At 37.5% G+C, this 14,236-nt stretch overlaps 1 protein-coding gene across 1 annotated transcript in view; it reads right to left on the bottom strand.

The window, feature by feature from the left end:
• The window catches only part of LOC124263642 (zinc finger CCCH domain-containing protein 13-like), a 37,441-nt gene extending 26,696 nt beyond the window's left edge, over nt 1-10,745 (bottom strand). Inside the window, exons 1-3 of the mRNA XM_046698295.1 lie at nt 10,570-10,745; nt 6,187-6,363; nt 2,968-3,080 (exon numbers count right to left, since the gene is read on the bottom strand). Of these exons, the coding sequence (XP_046554251.1) occupies nt 2,968-3,080; nt 6,187-6,363; nt 10,570-10,610 (331 nt within the window). The 5' untranslated portion in view covers nt 10,611-10,745. The remainder of the gene's footprint in view (nt 1-2,967; nt 3,081-6,186; nt 6,364-10,569) is intronic.
• Nucleotides 10,746-14,236: the final 3,491 nt, after the last annotated feature.

Raw genomic sequence — 14,236 nt, 5'->3', positions numbered from 1 at the left:
GGGGAATAAAATAGATAAAAATTATTTTTCACACTGTATACCATTTTTTATTCTTAATCTGGTTTCTGCAGTGTAATACGTAAAGGATCAAAACCGACTTCAAGGTTTTGTTTGAAAAAGGGAAATAGGGGAGGGTGGACAGCCTGGCCCGACCTGATTTCCCAAGGCCAAGGGCGTACTTTTTCAAACAAAACCGAGGAGGATGTTTTCATTCAACTTATGAACCAACCGAAGGTATACTTTAGATATAATTTTAATATTTGATATTTACTGTTGAAATCAAGTGGGATGCGACTGGCAGCCGACACATGCTCTGCACGCGCAACCCGTGACTTGCATGTGCGCTGCCCGCGCTACCCGTCTTGTGAGGAACACATGGTTCATACTGACAAACAATCTCATTCTACAAAGTGATCCTTTGTAGCCTAGTGGATAAAACCGCCAAGCTAGTAAGCGAAAGGTATCGACACTATAAAATGGAAGTTTTCAATAATGTGATATTTTACAATCGTATTCAGTGATAGCAAGACAAAGTTATATCAATCTTCAAAACAAGTAATAATTCAATGTCAAGGGCTCTTCCTCAGAAAATCCCCAGGATGCGGGCAATTCTGTAGAGAAATCCCACGAAACTGACTGTAGAGGTTTACTCAGTAAAAGGAGAAACTGGCAAGACAATAGAGTGACGTCACTGGAGGTTTATAATTGAGGTTAGAAGATTGTTTTTTGTCTTACAGCAAACAATATTGATTTCCCCAAGTGTTATCATTGGTTGATGTGATACAGTTACACAAACACTCACAGAATACCGAAAAACATAAGTAATCAAATAAGGAAGGGCTAAAAAAAACACTGCCAGGATTTGCAAACTTACAAGAGTTACAATCAGTCAAAGCATGTATAGCATTACCTAGTGTCACGCCAGACAGGTGTGTCATTATTTATTCATGCAAGCATGAAGGTATACACACATTCACACTTCACATATCATGGATACCAGGAGCTCACGCTCTCCGACACAACAGCAAAGCAGGTTGTCAGGGGCAACAAATTGTCATCATGAATTGGTCGCAGTTACCACTGTGGGTTTTTCAATCAGTGTAAATTTGAATAGCAAAGGTTTGAATGGCAATAGATAAGATATACAGCACCTCTTCAACGTCTTTTGAATCCAATATGTTTGAGTGATATTGTCAAGTATTATGTCACACCAGTACACACTAAAGAGCTGAAGGGAACATAGTTCTTCAAGCGTTAGTTGACAATCTGATCAGGATTATTCTGAACTTTTAGAGATTCAAAGTTACATTTTTTATCATCTTGTACTTCTCAGTGTTGGGAGAAAGGTTTGTGGTTTAGTTATACTGCATGAGATTGGATATATCGGAACTTAAAATAACATTTTTTTAAACACCAAAACTTATTGCAACAAACTGAATAATCATGAAACAGTGCAAAGGGATCTCTTTATCCACAAAGCAATTGCATGTATAAAAGATGATTTACAAATCCACTATTTTTGTAACCATTTTTGGGTTTGGTTTTTGTTGACTAAAAATTCTGTAATGGAGAAGTCATAACAATTCTATTTCCAGAATCAACATATTCAAGACATTTCCATGACTTAAGTCATGTTATGGCTGTTGAATAATGTCTCTATAATTATGACCTACAGTTTTACTTGTTTAAATATATGCTAGGAATTTAATACAGAATCAACTCCAACAACAATTGTATGATGTCATCATAATGGTATAAATACTACTCCTTTGCTTTTCAGTCCATAAAATCCAAAACTCTGGTAGCCATTCAGAGAAAATATTCCAAAATTGAAAATATAACGTGTTACATTCAGGGTGGTGGTGGAGTTGGGTTTAAGGTCGTGCTTGAGAATATTTCGCTCATATGACGACGTGCATGCGTGTGTATGTGTATGTGCGCCTGCTTGTAATAGCCCAGACTGAAGCTGGTTTTATAGTGCTAGCCCACTGAGATACCATGCCGCAGTGAAGCATGAATACTCCACTCAGACACATTATACTGACTCCGAGCCGACCAGTCCTTGTTGTACCCATTAATGCCGAGCGCCAGGCAGGGACCAACAAGTACCATATTTTAACGTCTTTTGGTATGACACGGTCAGGGATTGAACCCGCGACCTTCCTATATCCGGGCGGACGCTCTAACCACTACACCACGGAGGCTGCATTACATTCAGGGACAGATATGGTTCCTTGTCTGTTTCTCAGAGTCAAGTGAAAATCTATGGGGACCACTGGTAGTTATTGCCTTTACTAAATCTAGTTACAGTCAAATCCCGATGAGTCGAATCGCTGGGGACCAAGTAATAAATTCGACTTATCGATGTATTCGAGACATAGGTATGTCTATGAGGGTAGAAAAAAAGATGATCCAGTCCTAATTCCTCCACCTAAGCATTTGTTTATCTAATGATTTCCCTATCACTAATAGGGGCACCTTATCAGTTCCAGTCTGATTAGCAAAGACAGTGATTTCCGTAAAATCACTAATCTGCCTTTTGAACTCTCCTGTCAATGGCGGAAAAGTGTGAGCCACGCTGGTTTGTTAATTGGATCAGTTTGCTACACCAATCAACTTCTCATTGACTGACTTCGGCTTATGTATACAAGATTGCTGTTGTTTGAATCTCATGGGACCAAATTTCCATCTTGAGTCATTGTGTGTATTATGAGACGAATTCGTGTAACCGGAAATCAAATGATGACAACTATAACAGGGAATGGTCGGGACCGACAGGTACTTCGAGTTATGCATAATATTCGAGACACCGGCATTCGACTCATCGGGATTTGACTGTATTTTACATAATATGATCTCCAATGAGTTGCACACTATTCAGACATGCTCAGTTGTGTCGGACATTCATGCAGGAACTGTTGCAGTCTCTCCAATAAAGGTCTTGACTAATTATATTTATCTACCCACCTGTGTAATCTTTGTGGTATGACGTCATCATATCATGCTCCCCAGCAGGCCGTTTGTACTCATCAGGGACATGGAACTGAGGGCTCTCGATGGAGTGGGGGATATAGTCCACCCTGAAATACAGGACAACATACAGTAACACACAGAAACGCACGTAGAACTATTGACAAGAAAGACAACAACATTCCAAGCATTGACTAGAATAAAACTAACACCGAGACAAGTCTTTCAGGAGATATTTTGACCAACAAATACATGTACATGTAACGAAATTCACACACAAATATAATATGACACGACAACAAATTGTGTCATCTTCATAAGGAGTCATAAAATCACTTAAAGATAAATACAATTATTCTGTGAATTTCAACATACACATGCCACTGGACAGTGGTGAATCTTAATTTGGGTAATCAAATAGATTAATAGTGATTGTTTTTCCCAACAAATACAAAATTCAGAATATATGATGACACATCCTTTCTTGATTTGCAGATTCATTCAGTTGACATTTTGGGTTTTAGCAGTTTACATTCATAGCTCTAGAGTTAAGATACTAACATGTCAATCTTTGATTTAATTGTTGCATTTTACTAGCACAGATTGTCTTTCAGTATCAAAATATCTTTCACAATTTGGCCTTTAGTATTTAGAATTTGCTACACGTTAATAGATGGTATGGTAAATTTCAAGAAAAAAACTTATATGATTCTTCTTGGACAACAATTAAAACAGTATGATGATATAAATGTGTTTTTATTATAACTAACACTTCAACTGTTTCATATGTTCCAAACTAGCAGTGAACATCATAATGATGTACTGTAAATGAACTATCACTGTAACCATGTGTTGCAATTTGTTTTGTGGTGAAGAAAATGGCAAATGATCAGGTTATTTTTCTTGCGTGTGTTTTTTCAAAATTCAGATGAAAGACTGAGAAATAATGCTGTATGTACTGTGTGTTTAAGCCACCAGTCCACTTCCACTAAAATTGCGTCCAGTCCAGTAATAATACTACAAGTCTACAGAAATGGTAATCAGCTCCAATTTTGGTTAAGTCAACTCAAACGTCTGTAAATGTATGGTGTTTATGTTCTGAGTCGTGACTGATCATTAATCATTGATCAATTGATTTCTCAAACCAAGGATCAATCTTGAAATTCAAACCAATTCTCCACACGAACGAGTCAAGCTCATGCACCAGAAGCATTAACTGAGTGAAGAAAGGTAACAGTTGGTAAATCTATACAGTACTACCAATCTCTAACCATGAAACAATGCCTTATCCAATCAATATTTCAGTAGAAAACCTACGTAAACAAATACTACCTTGTTGCTAGGCGGATGTAAAAGTAAGTTTGCCACAAAGATTACGTTCCTTAATGATCATTATTGACGTTGGTGCCAGGCAATTATTGACAACAGTTGATATTTATTGTTTATAGCAGCTGGAGTAAACAATGAGATGTGCAGTGAAGAATGATACTGTCTAGAGCAGCAAGCATGACATGTATGAGGTAATTACTTAAGCCTGATGACAAATCTTACTTGATACTGGCAACAGTTTATTTATTGATGATTTACAGTGACAAGGACGTATCTATAATTAGCATCAAAGCAAGCCAATCAATTTGCACAGTCAGCATATATTCTTTTGGGGCCATAAAGGAATACATAAGGTTGATTTGTGGTATCAAGGTGGTGGTGGGGTAGCGTGTTCGATTCCCAAAATGGGTACTATTCCCATCATGGTATTACTGGATAATTGTTAAAAGCTGTGTAAAACCATACTTACCATGGTGTCACCCAGACTTTTACAAACAAATCAAGCCACTTGCTATAGCTAGTTTCATGTATAGGGATTCTACTGTGTGTACAGGCTAATGCCGATTGTGATTACACCTGCAGTATTTCTTATGTAACATTTTCCATGCAGAGATCTTTGTACATATCTCTTCAGTACCTGGCTACAGTGTAGTGCTTGGTTTGAGATAGGCATGTTTTGGGAATTAACACTTTTATTTTTCTCACATAAATAAAATAACAAACTCTAATCTTTGGAAACTTGTCTGCAAGAAAAGGGCACATTGTTTTTTCTACAGAGTGGGGCCTATGTAGAAATAACTCAGTAAAATAGGGGCTACATTCTTAGAAAACCCTAAACCTTCCCCCCCAAGTCAATTGGTAGTTCCTTAACCTACAACAGGGGCTACATTCTTAGAAAACCCTAAACCTTCCCCCCCAAGTCAATTGGTAGTTCCTTAACCTACAACAGGGGCTACATTCTTAGAAAACCCTAAACCTTCCCCCCCAAGTCAATTGGTAGTTCCTTAACCTACAACAGGGGCTACATTCTTAGAAAACCCTAAACCTTCCCCAAGTCAATTGGTAGTTCCTTAACCTACAACAGGGGCTACATTCTTAGAAAACCCTAAACCTTCCCCCAAGTCAATTGGTTGTTCCTTAACCTACAACAGGGGCTACATTCTTAGAAAACCCTAAACCTTCCCCCAAGTCAATTGGTAGTTCCTTAACCTACAACCTACATTCTTAGAAAACCCTAACCTTTCCCCAAAATCAATTGGGTTCCCTAACCTACAACAGGGGCTACATTCTTAGAAAACCCTAAACCTTTCCCCAAAATCAATTGGTTGTTCCCTAACCTACAACAGGGGCTACATTCTTAGAAAACCCTAAACCTTTCCCCAAAATCAATTGGTTGTTCCCTAACCTACAACAGGGGCTACATTCTTAGAAAACCCTAAACCTTTCCCCAAAATCAATTGGTTGTTCCCTAACCTACAACAGGGGCTACATTCTTAGAAAACCCTAAACCTTTCCCCAAAATCAATTGGTAGTTCCTTAACCTACAACAGGGGCTACATTCTTAGAAAACCCTAAACCTTTCCCCAAAATCAATTGGTTGTTCCCTAACCTACAACAGGGGCTACATTCTTAGAAAACCCTAAACCTTTCCCCAAAATCAATTGGTAGTTCCTTAACCTACAACAGGGGCTACATTCTTAGAAAACCCTAAACCTTTCCCCAAAATCAATTGGTTGTTCCCTAACCTACAACAGGGGCTACATTCTTAGAAAACCCTAAACCTTTCCCCAAAATCAATTGGTTGTTCCCTAACCTAACTGAGAATTTCAGTGTCACTGTTGTCACCCATGTAGTATTGACAAAGATCTCAAGTATAACTATACATACCTGTGCGTAGTCCGGTCTTCCAGGGGCCCTTCCCCCTTGATGGCTACTGCGGGGGGTTTGCATGACTCCCGGGGCACAATAGGGTGGGCCCTGTAGGTTGTGTTGTACTCCGACAGCAAGCATGGTCTATCTCCCCTCCCGATAGTCACATTGGGCCGATGTGGGCAGCGATGGCGCCTGTGAGAATAAATCAAATGTACAACTCAGAATTCAAATTTGTATTCATCACGATACTTAAAATCATTTTGGTTTTTTTACAGGAATATTAAATTTATTTCTCCCATTATTTCCAAGTATGAAATATGACCATTGTTTTCCAAGGTTATGAAAAGGGTCTGCTCATTAAAATATTCCAACAATCAATGGCAAACCATGTCTAAGACATTCCACCCATACATTAGGTAGATATTAAAATGATCAGCAAATGATACCAAACATTGTCAACAATCAAACAAACAATATTAGGTAATCATCATAATCCTAAACACTGTTCCGTGTTAAAGTAAGTGAAGGATTGCTGCTTAACAAACATTAGTAATCTTGCAGCTATTCCTGGGAATCCTTGTTAAAGGTAAACAAGTGGAAAATGTACAGTGTTTAATGGTTGCTTTCATATCAGGGTTCCACATACGTTCATTTTCTAGGAAACTGGTTGTCAAGCAAAATGTAACTTACAAAACTATCGCTAAATCATAAAAATATCCTAACACCACTTTTTACAAGCACAATTACTGTATTTTTGTATTTTCATCTGGTAATATGGTGTTCAAGACATCACCTGTTTTCAAATCAAAACATTTTCTCCATACCTTAAATCAGTTTCCAGTTAATCTGAGTTTGAGTACCAAACGTAATAATGATCAGTTGATGACAATATGGAAAACAATTCTTTAAGTTTCAAAAAACTGTACCTGACCCTGTTGAAATGTATAAACGCTCCTAATCATTACTGATCTTACATGAAAACAAAGCATACTTCTCTATACTTGAACCAACCTTGGATATGATCAGACATTATTAGGTTAGGTCGGTTACCCCTTGTGATAAATGTCTACCAATCTTTCAAGAAACGTATTATGCTGCTCCAGAAGACCAAATCTGATAAATGTTTCTTTGTACTATATATCATACTGTCATTGATTACATCTAATCACTCAGAAAATCAATAATCCTGGATAATCAAAGTCAATAAATGTATCAGCTGAAGATCAATAGCCTGTGAATTGGTTACAGGGGCAATGGTGTACATACAATGGCAGAGTGTTCATTACATGAGCTTATTGCTGTCAGAGCTCTATTTCCAATGACGAATGGAATGACCGTTGTTCAATGAAACGTAATCAATCATCTGTTATCGTCTGTTCAACTTTAAAAACACATGCTGAATAATGAAAAGAAAACTATTAACTCTCACTATGTCTACCATATGTAAACTGAACTGTTTCTTGATTCTATTCCAAATTTATTTACTCATAAATTTCAAAATGGATAAATTAATTCTTCAAAAGAGTTTCCACTACATATGATAAGAGCCTTTAGTATTTAATTTTGAGTAAGTGAGTTTCAGTTTTATGCTGATTTTAGCAATATCACAGCGGGGGAAGCTAGAAATGGGCTTCACACATTGTACCCAAGTGGGGAATCAAACACGGGTCTTTGGCCTGACAAGCAAAGGCTATAACCAGTAGGCTACGCCCCATTTAATTTTTAAGTTCCATGTTCAGTTCATCAATAATATTAACAGATCTCAAAATGTCTTTAAATGCTGATAACCAAATATTTTTCAAATATAAATTAAAACGGAAAGTATTTAATACATGCATGTGAGCATATATAAATTACATTAAAAATATATGTTCTAAACAGATAGAAACGACCTATTATTTCAGTACTGTTACTATCCAAACAAATATTTTGAAGGGAACTATTTAGAATATAACTGATTATAAATTACCTTTTTATCAGATTTACTTTGCAATAGATCCCTGTGGCGTTAGAAATGTTGCTTGACATTTCTTATCCAGAAAGGGGATCAACTGCTCCCATGACACTACAACCCAGCCCCCAGCAGTGTACCTGACAATAAAGCTGAGAGCAGGTCCTCAAAGCTGACTTCTTGAAAATATACCCGAGACCTTATCTGGGAGATGGGGGGGTGCTACTATCAGCTTTATTTCTTTATTGATTTCAGATTTTGACATACTCAAGTTTCACCTTGTGTCGTTCTCCTGGGGTAGACATGTTGTAATGTATGGCAGCTTCTCATGTAGTAAATAAATGGCTAACTTAGCGACTCAGAAAGCCAGTGTGTAATGTATAAGGCCAAGGATTTGTTATTACATTTTTTACTGAAACATGTATTAGATACCATTGTTAGATCAGAACATAAATCTTGTTTCCCATAAAATGGAATTTTTATATTTCTTTATTATTTTTTTTTCAGCAGGTTACAAATCTATAACTTGGTTTTAGTTGCAGGTTATATACTCATGCCAATAATGGTTGTCACCCCCTTCAAATTTTTTTTATTGGAGAGGGGGTAGGGGTGTGTGTGGTTGGGGTGTGGAGGGCATGAGTATATATTTTCAACCAAAACCGAAGATGAACCATCAGAATATTGGCATTGGCAGAAGAAAGACTATGTGCTCATGTGCTCACAACTGAAGTGATGATTTGTGAAACTGAAGACCCTTTCCCTGCCTACCTCAGTGGCTCAGTTGGAAGACAGCAGGTTACAATACTAAACTTTTTAGTTTTAGGTTCTTTTCACGCCATGGACATATCATGTTAGTTTTGTTTGTTTGTTGTTTAATGCCTCACTCAGCAACATTCCAGCTAGATGGTGGTGGTCTGTTAATAGTCACGTCTCCACCAGACCAACTAGTGATCAGCATCATGAGCATCAATCTGCGCAATTGGGGCATGATTATGTGTCAACCAAATCAGTGAGCCAGACCTCCATATCTCAATAGTTGCCTCTGATGGCATAGGTTGCTGAAGACCAATTCTAACCCAGGTCTTCAAGGGTATGGAATTATCACATGAATCTACACTTTTCACGAGTCAAAAATCAACATTAGACACATTTTAAAAGGAAGTTTATAAAGTTGAGTACTTTGATGTTATAGAGACTATCAACTGAGTTTGTGGGCTTTCCACTATTAGATGACACATCATTATTTACATACATTATATTTTTATGACTTCTTTTGGACACCTTTAGGAATGAGTAACATTCTTTCGTTTCCAAAGGCAACACATTTTATGATTAATGTGATGTCATAGGTGCATGTACAAGCACAAATCACCAAATTATATTCATATCATATTCAAGAGGTGCTGGGAATAGGATAAGATCTCAAAGACTCATTACCAGTTTCATAAAGCACACAATGATTGACCAATCATGTATAAGAGCAGAGAAATCATACATTTGGAGAATTTCTTCTCCATATTCTTCACAAAGGTTTTTTGTGTTTATACATGCTATATACTCAATCTTTATCATAAGTTAACAATCTGAAAGAAGTTTAGTCTGAACTAAAGCCTCTTTGGTTTTAACTATTATGGCATGAATTTGAAAATGTTATATCATAATTTGGGAATATTTACTGACATCTGCTGCAGATGAGAGGCCACAGATTGGTGTTTAAATAACTCCTTTAAAAACCCAGCGTGGTTACAATTGCAAGTTGTCTTGGACAAAATCTCGTGTACAACCCAAGACACCAGCAAAATACAATTATCACTCCAAACTTGAATCACTACCTTTTATGGTATTTAATATTTAATACGAAAATGGATAATACTAGTAAGTTCTAAAAGATAGGTTCGGTCTTCTAGACCTAGATAACATATATATTCTCGCTAGGGGGTTCCAGTTTGAGTACAAAGAGCACCTTCAAAATTAAATGTTTATTCAACAGCACGAAATAAGAATTATTTTCTGTTACCTAGTGAGGTATATATAATTATTCTGACTCTTGTCTAGTTATAATTAAGCTGTGCTATATTTAGGGGATAGACCCCCGTTCCAAACAAGACTAGCAAAAATAAAAGATAACATTTTTCCTAGTGAAAGCAAAAGGGCATGACAGGGAGATGTGAAAAACGACAATCTGGCCACGGCAATGTGTTTGAAATGTCCCTGCCGACAGATAGTTCATGCATGGTCTTTTAAACTATTTAAAATCGGCCATCCAGGAGCATCTTAACAAAAGTTATACAAATGCTTTAGTTTTTACCTGTTATGTACTGAAAAGAATATATTAACGACGAAATCATGTGTGCTTCAGGAGAAACTTTCTTCACGTAGTTGTTCTTCACACCTCATATCAACAGGACCAGTGATATTTCACACTAAAGTCATAATAAACTACTTACCCGCATGTGCAAATCTCACATATGCATCTCCTCTTCGTCATTATTGGAAAATTGAGACGTGATATCTGGATGCAGTTTGTTTCAAGGTTGCGATTAGATATCACTGTTTCTTCTGGAGCAGGTGGTTACGATGAAACACAGGTCGCCAAGCAGACAACACAATATGTTTATCAAAAATGGCGGATGGCAACAGGGCAGTCCAATGTAGGGGTATCAGGTTTCGTCACAATCCATAAATCACATGTAGGGGGGATTTGCGCACGCAGTGAATCACGCACGCAAATGATATTTGTATTTACACAGAAAAACAGTCAGACGAAAAATATTGTTAACTGATCATGGCAAAACGGAAATGAAAGTGTTGATAGCGGTAAAAAGAAATACCCTCACAAAGAATGGGATACACCCACCGCGCAGTGTCACCTGGTGGTTGATTACTGTACTAATGCCGATATGTCACGTTGTGCATAGTCAGATAGGTGGCACATATGAAGGAATGTAGACAATACACTTGCTCGATCGGACACCTTTCATAAAAGTTTATATCATTATTTAAGAAATTATTTCATGATCTGAGTGAATATCAGCGCGATTAGATTCTTTGTAACGCCATGTGGTTGCACTGGCAAGTAGATCTATATGGTTGTGTTTGTTAGTTTCTTAGTTACCAACACCTTTGTGTGTTAAAATATTTACGAGTGGTTAAAAGTAGAAAAGGTGCAACTTGTTGATTAATATTTTTTTCACTCGAAACCAAACAGTTGATTACTTTTATTATTTCCCCATGAGCATCGACCTAATTAAGTGAGATACAATGACATGCTCAATCCAAATCCGATACCGTTAGTACGAGACGCGTTCAAAAAGTAGTCAGCCTAACTATATTATATGTTTGAAAAGCTTCCATTTCATTTTGAAGGAATCATTAGCAAAGCCATATCTTTAGAATTTCACATATGTGGGTAATGTGGTTAACGAGATATTAGTCATCACTACACATTGGAGTATAATATTTCTTTAAAAATTGCAGAAAATGAAAAACGATCTGCCATTTGGTACTTTTTGGATAATGGTATGCCCTCAGATAATATCATATAAAATATGTTCAGTAAAGTATTGGATGACTTCCCGTCATAATCAACATTCAAAGATTTGGACTGCATGAGGCGTGTTTTTTAAGGACACTCGGAACTCCCATTTTAATCTTTCAAAAACATTGTGTCCAGATATTCAAGTTGGCATGCACTGTTTACAATATATTGAGTGCTGAAACTTGTGTGACCATTCCGCATTTAGTTTGAACCCTTGGCATCATGTATGAATAAGTGAAAACATTAGATTAAGTTATGTCCTTATGATTACGTCATCTTAAAGGGGGGTGGGTATAGTGTCTCCAAAACTAGCTCTTTCAGTAAACATGAAGAGGGGATCGAGTTCAATTTAACAAGCGATTGCAGTTTCAAATTGCTTTTGTATGCACTTTAATATCTAAGTTTGATTCTAGCGGACTTCTGCCTATCTTAAACACATACATGTAGTATGTTTCTTACATATTTTGTTTCCTGAAGTGTGTGATGCATTTATTTGCAGATTTGCATTTTGGGGGGGTACCAAGATAAAAGTCAAGCAAAATGGGGATCGGGAGGCAGGAACATAGCAAAACCAATTTGCTTGAGGTTGACAGATAATATATAGAGAAATTAAAACATAAAAGCAGCTGCATTTGTATCATTTTCTAGGTGAGGCTGACTACTTTTTGAACGCCCCTCGTAACCTCGTGCAAGCACAAAACCGGGTCTTCATGGGTGCTCGCATTGATCAACAAAGATGAAATACAGTTTCGTCTGGGACTTAACAGGGAAATGCAGCAGAGTATGAAATAAGCCAAAAACCCTGCCAGACATCAGGGCTGGTAACTTCAAAATGTTACCAGCCCAAAATGAATTTAACCAGACCAGACAATCCAAAGAAAATACCTAAAATTTTAGTTACAATGAATAATTTAATTAACCTGATACATGTATTTACTGTTTAACAGTCTATTCACACAGGTCATTTTGAGAGAAATCCGACTCCGAGATGTAGTCAGAGTCGAAGGGATGGAACATTGTAACAGACCATCGGGATGGTGAGCTGTAAATTTAGATCGTCCGTCAGAAATCTATCCCGTCTCGGGTGGTCGGACGGGCCTTATTTCATACACTGAATGCAGACATGTTGGTGTGTTATATCGGTAAAATGAGAAAAGTCTCTTGCATGATATTGTGCAATTTTCCTTTGCTCTATTTAGACTTTGCCGCAAACTAATGATTTCTCTTGACCATTGGTTATCAATCAAATCGTGTATATGATAACAGTTAATGTGTAAAATGTAAAATTTCTCTCAGGCAATTAATAATACCCCTTAATATATTTGCTTCTTTTTTTAAATTAGCTGCAAATATATGTCCATCTATGGACGCGAGAGTGAGTGAGTATGGTTTTACGCCGCTTTTAGCAATATTCCAGCAATATCGCGGCGGGGGACACCAGACATGGACTTCACACTTTGTACCCATTGACCTGAGAAGATCCGGGTTAGAATTGGTCTTTAGCAACCCACGTTTGTCGTACGAGGCGACTAACGGGATCAGGTGGTCAGGCTCGCTGACTTGGCTGACACATGTCATCGGATTCAAATTGCGTAGAACGATGCTCATGCTGTTGATCACTGAATTGCCTGGTCCAGACTTGATTATATACAGACCCTCGCCATATAGCTGCTATATTGCCGAATGTGGCGTAAAACAACAAACCAACCATCTATTATGAGAACAATTGTAAACAGTATAAAGTTTAATGCAGCTCCTTGTGACTGAAAATAGGATTGAAAGAACACGGAAGTCAACATACATTTTATATTGTTGGCGTTTAATCCCAGAAAAATCAGCCTAGTGTGATGTTTCAAGCACCACATGTCATCGTAGTTGGATGCTCATGCTGTTAATCACTGGATTGTCTCGTCCAAACTCCATTATTTACACACTGTAGCCATATAGCTAGAATATGGTTGTGTGAGGCGTTAAACAACAAACAAAACATAAAAAACAGGTACCCCTACGCACCTATAACAAGACATTTTGAAAACGACGTCTGTGAACACCTTCCCAAGCATAAGAGGAATGTATCCATCAATATCCACATAGACTGACTGACTGACTGAGTTTGGTTTTACGCCGCTTTTAGCAATATTCCAGCAACATCACGGGGGGCTTCACACATTGTACCCATGTGGGGATTCGAACCAGGGTCTTCGGCGTGACGAGCCAACGCTTTAACCATTAGGCTACACCACTGCCCCTCCACATAGAACAATACCCAAGCATACATACATAGCTGACGTTTTCAAAGTCAAACGTCTTTTTAGAAATCGAATATTGTGAAATACATAGAGACTGTATATATTATAACTGTTGTTAGATTCTCAAATGGCCACGCAAGTGTGTTTGTGGGTGTATTCCGTCTGCTTTTGTAACCCTGCATACATATAAGGTAAAATTTGTAACAATTGACCATGAGTAAGTTACAAGTGAATAGTGACATATGTTTATTCCATCTAACATGGGTGACACCGAGGGAGAGGTTATTGCTGTATGCTGTTTCGTTGCTTTTGAAACTAAAGGTTGCT

This window comes from Haliotis rubra, unplaced genomic scaffold (genome assembly GCF_003918875.1).
Source record: "Haliotis rubra isolate DU_JTF1 unplaced genomic scaffold, ASM391887v1 Scf120, whole genome shotgun sequence".
Lineage (NCBI taxonomy): Eukaryota > Metazoa > Mollusca > Gastropoda > Lepetellida > Haliotidae > Haliotis > Haliotis rubra.
The sequence above is the reverse complement of the archived record's forward strand: the minus strand, read 5'-3'. Positions and strand labels throughout refer to the sequence as shown.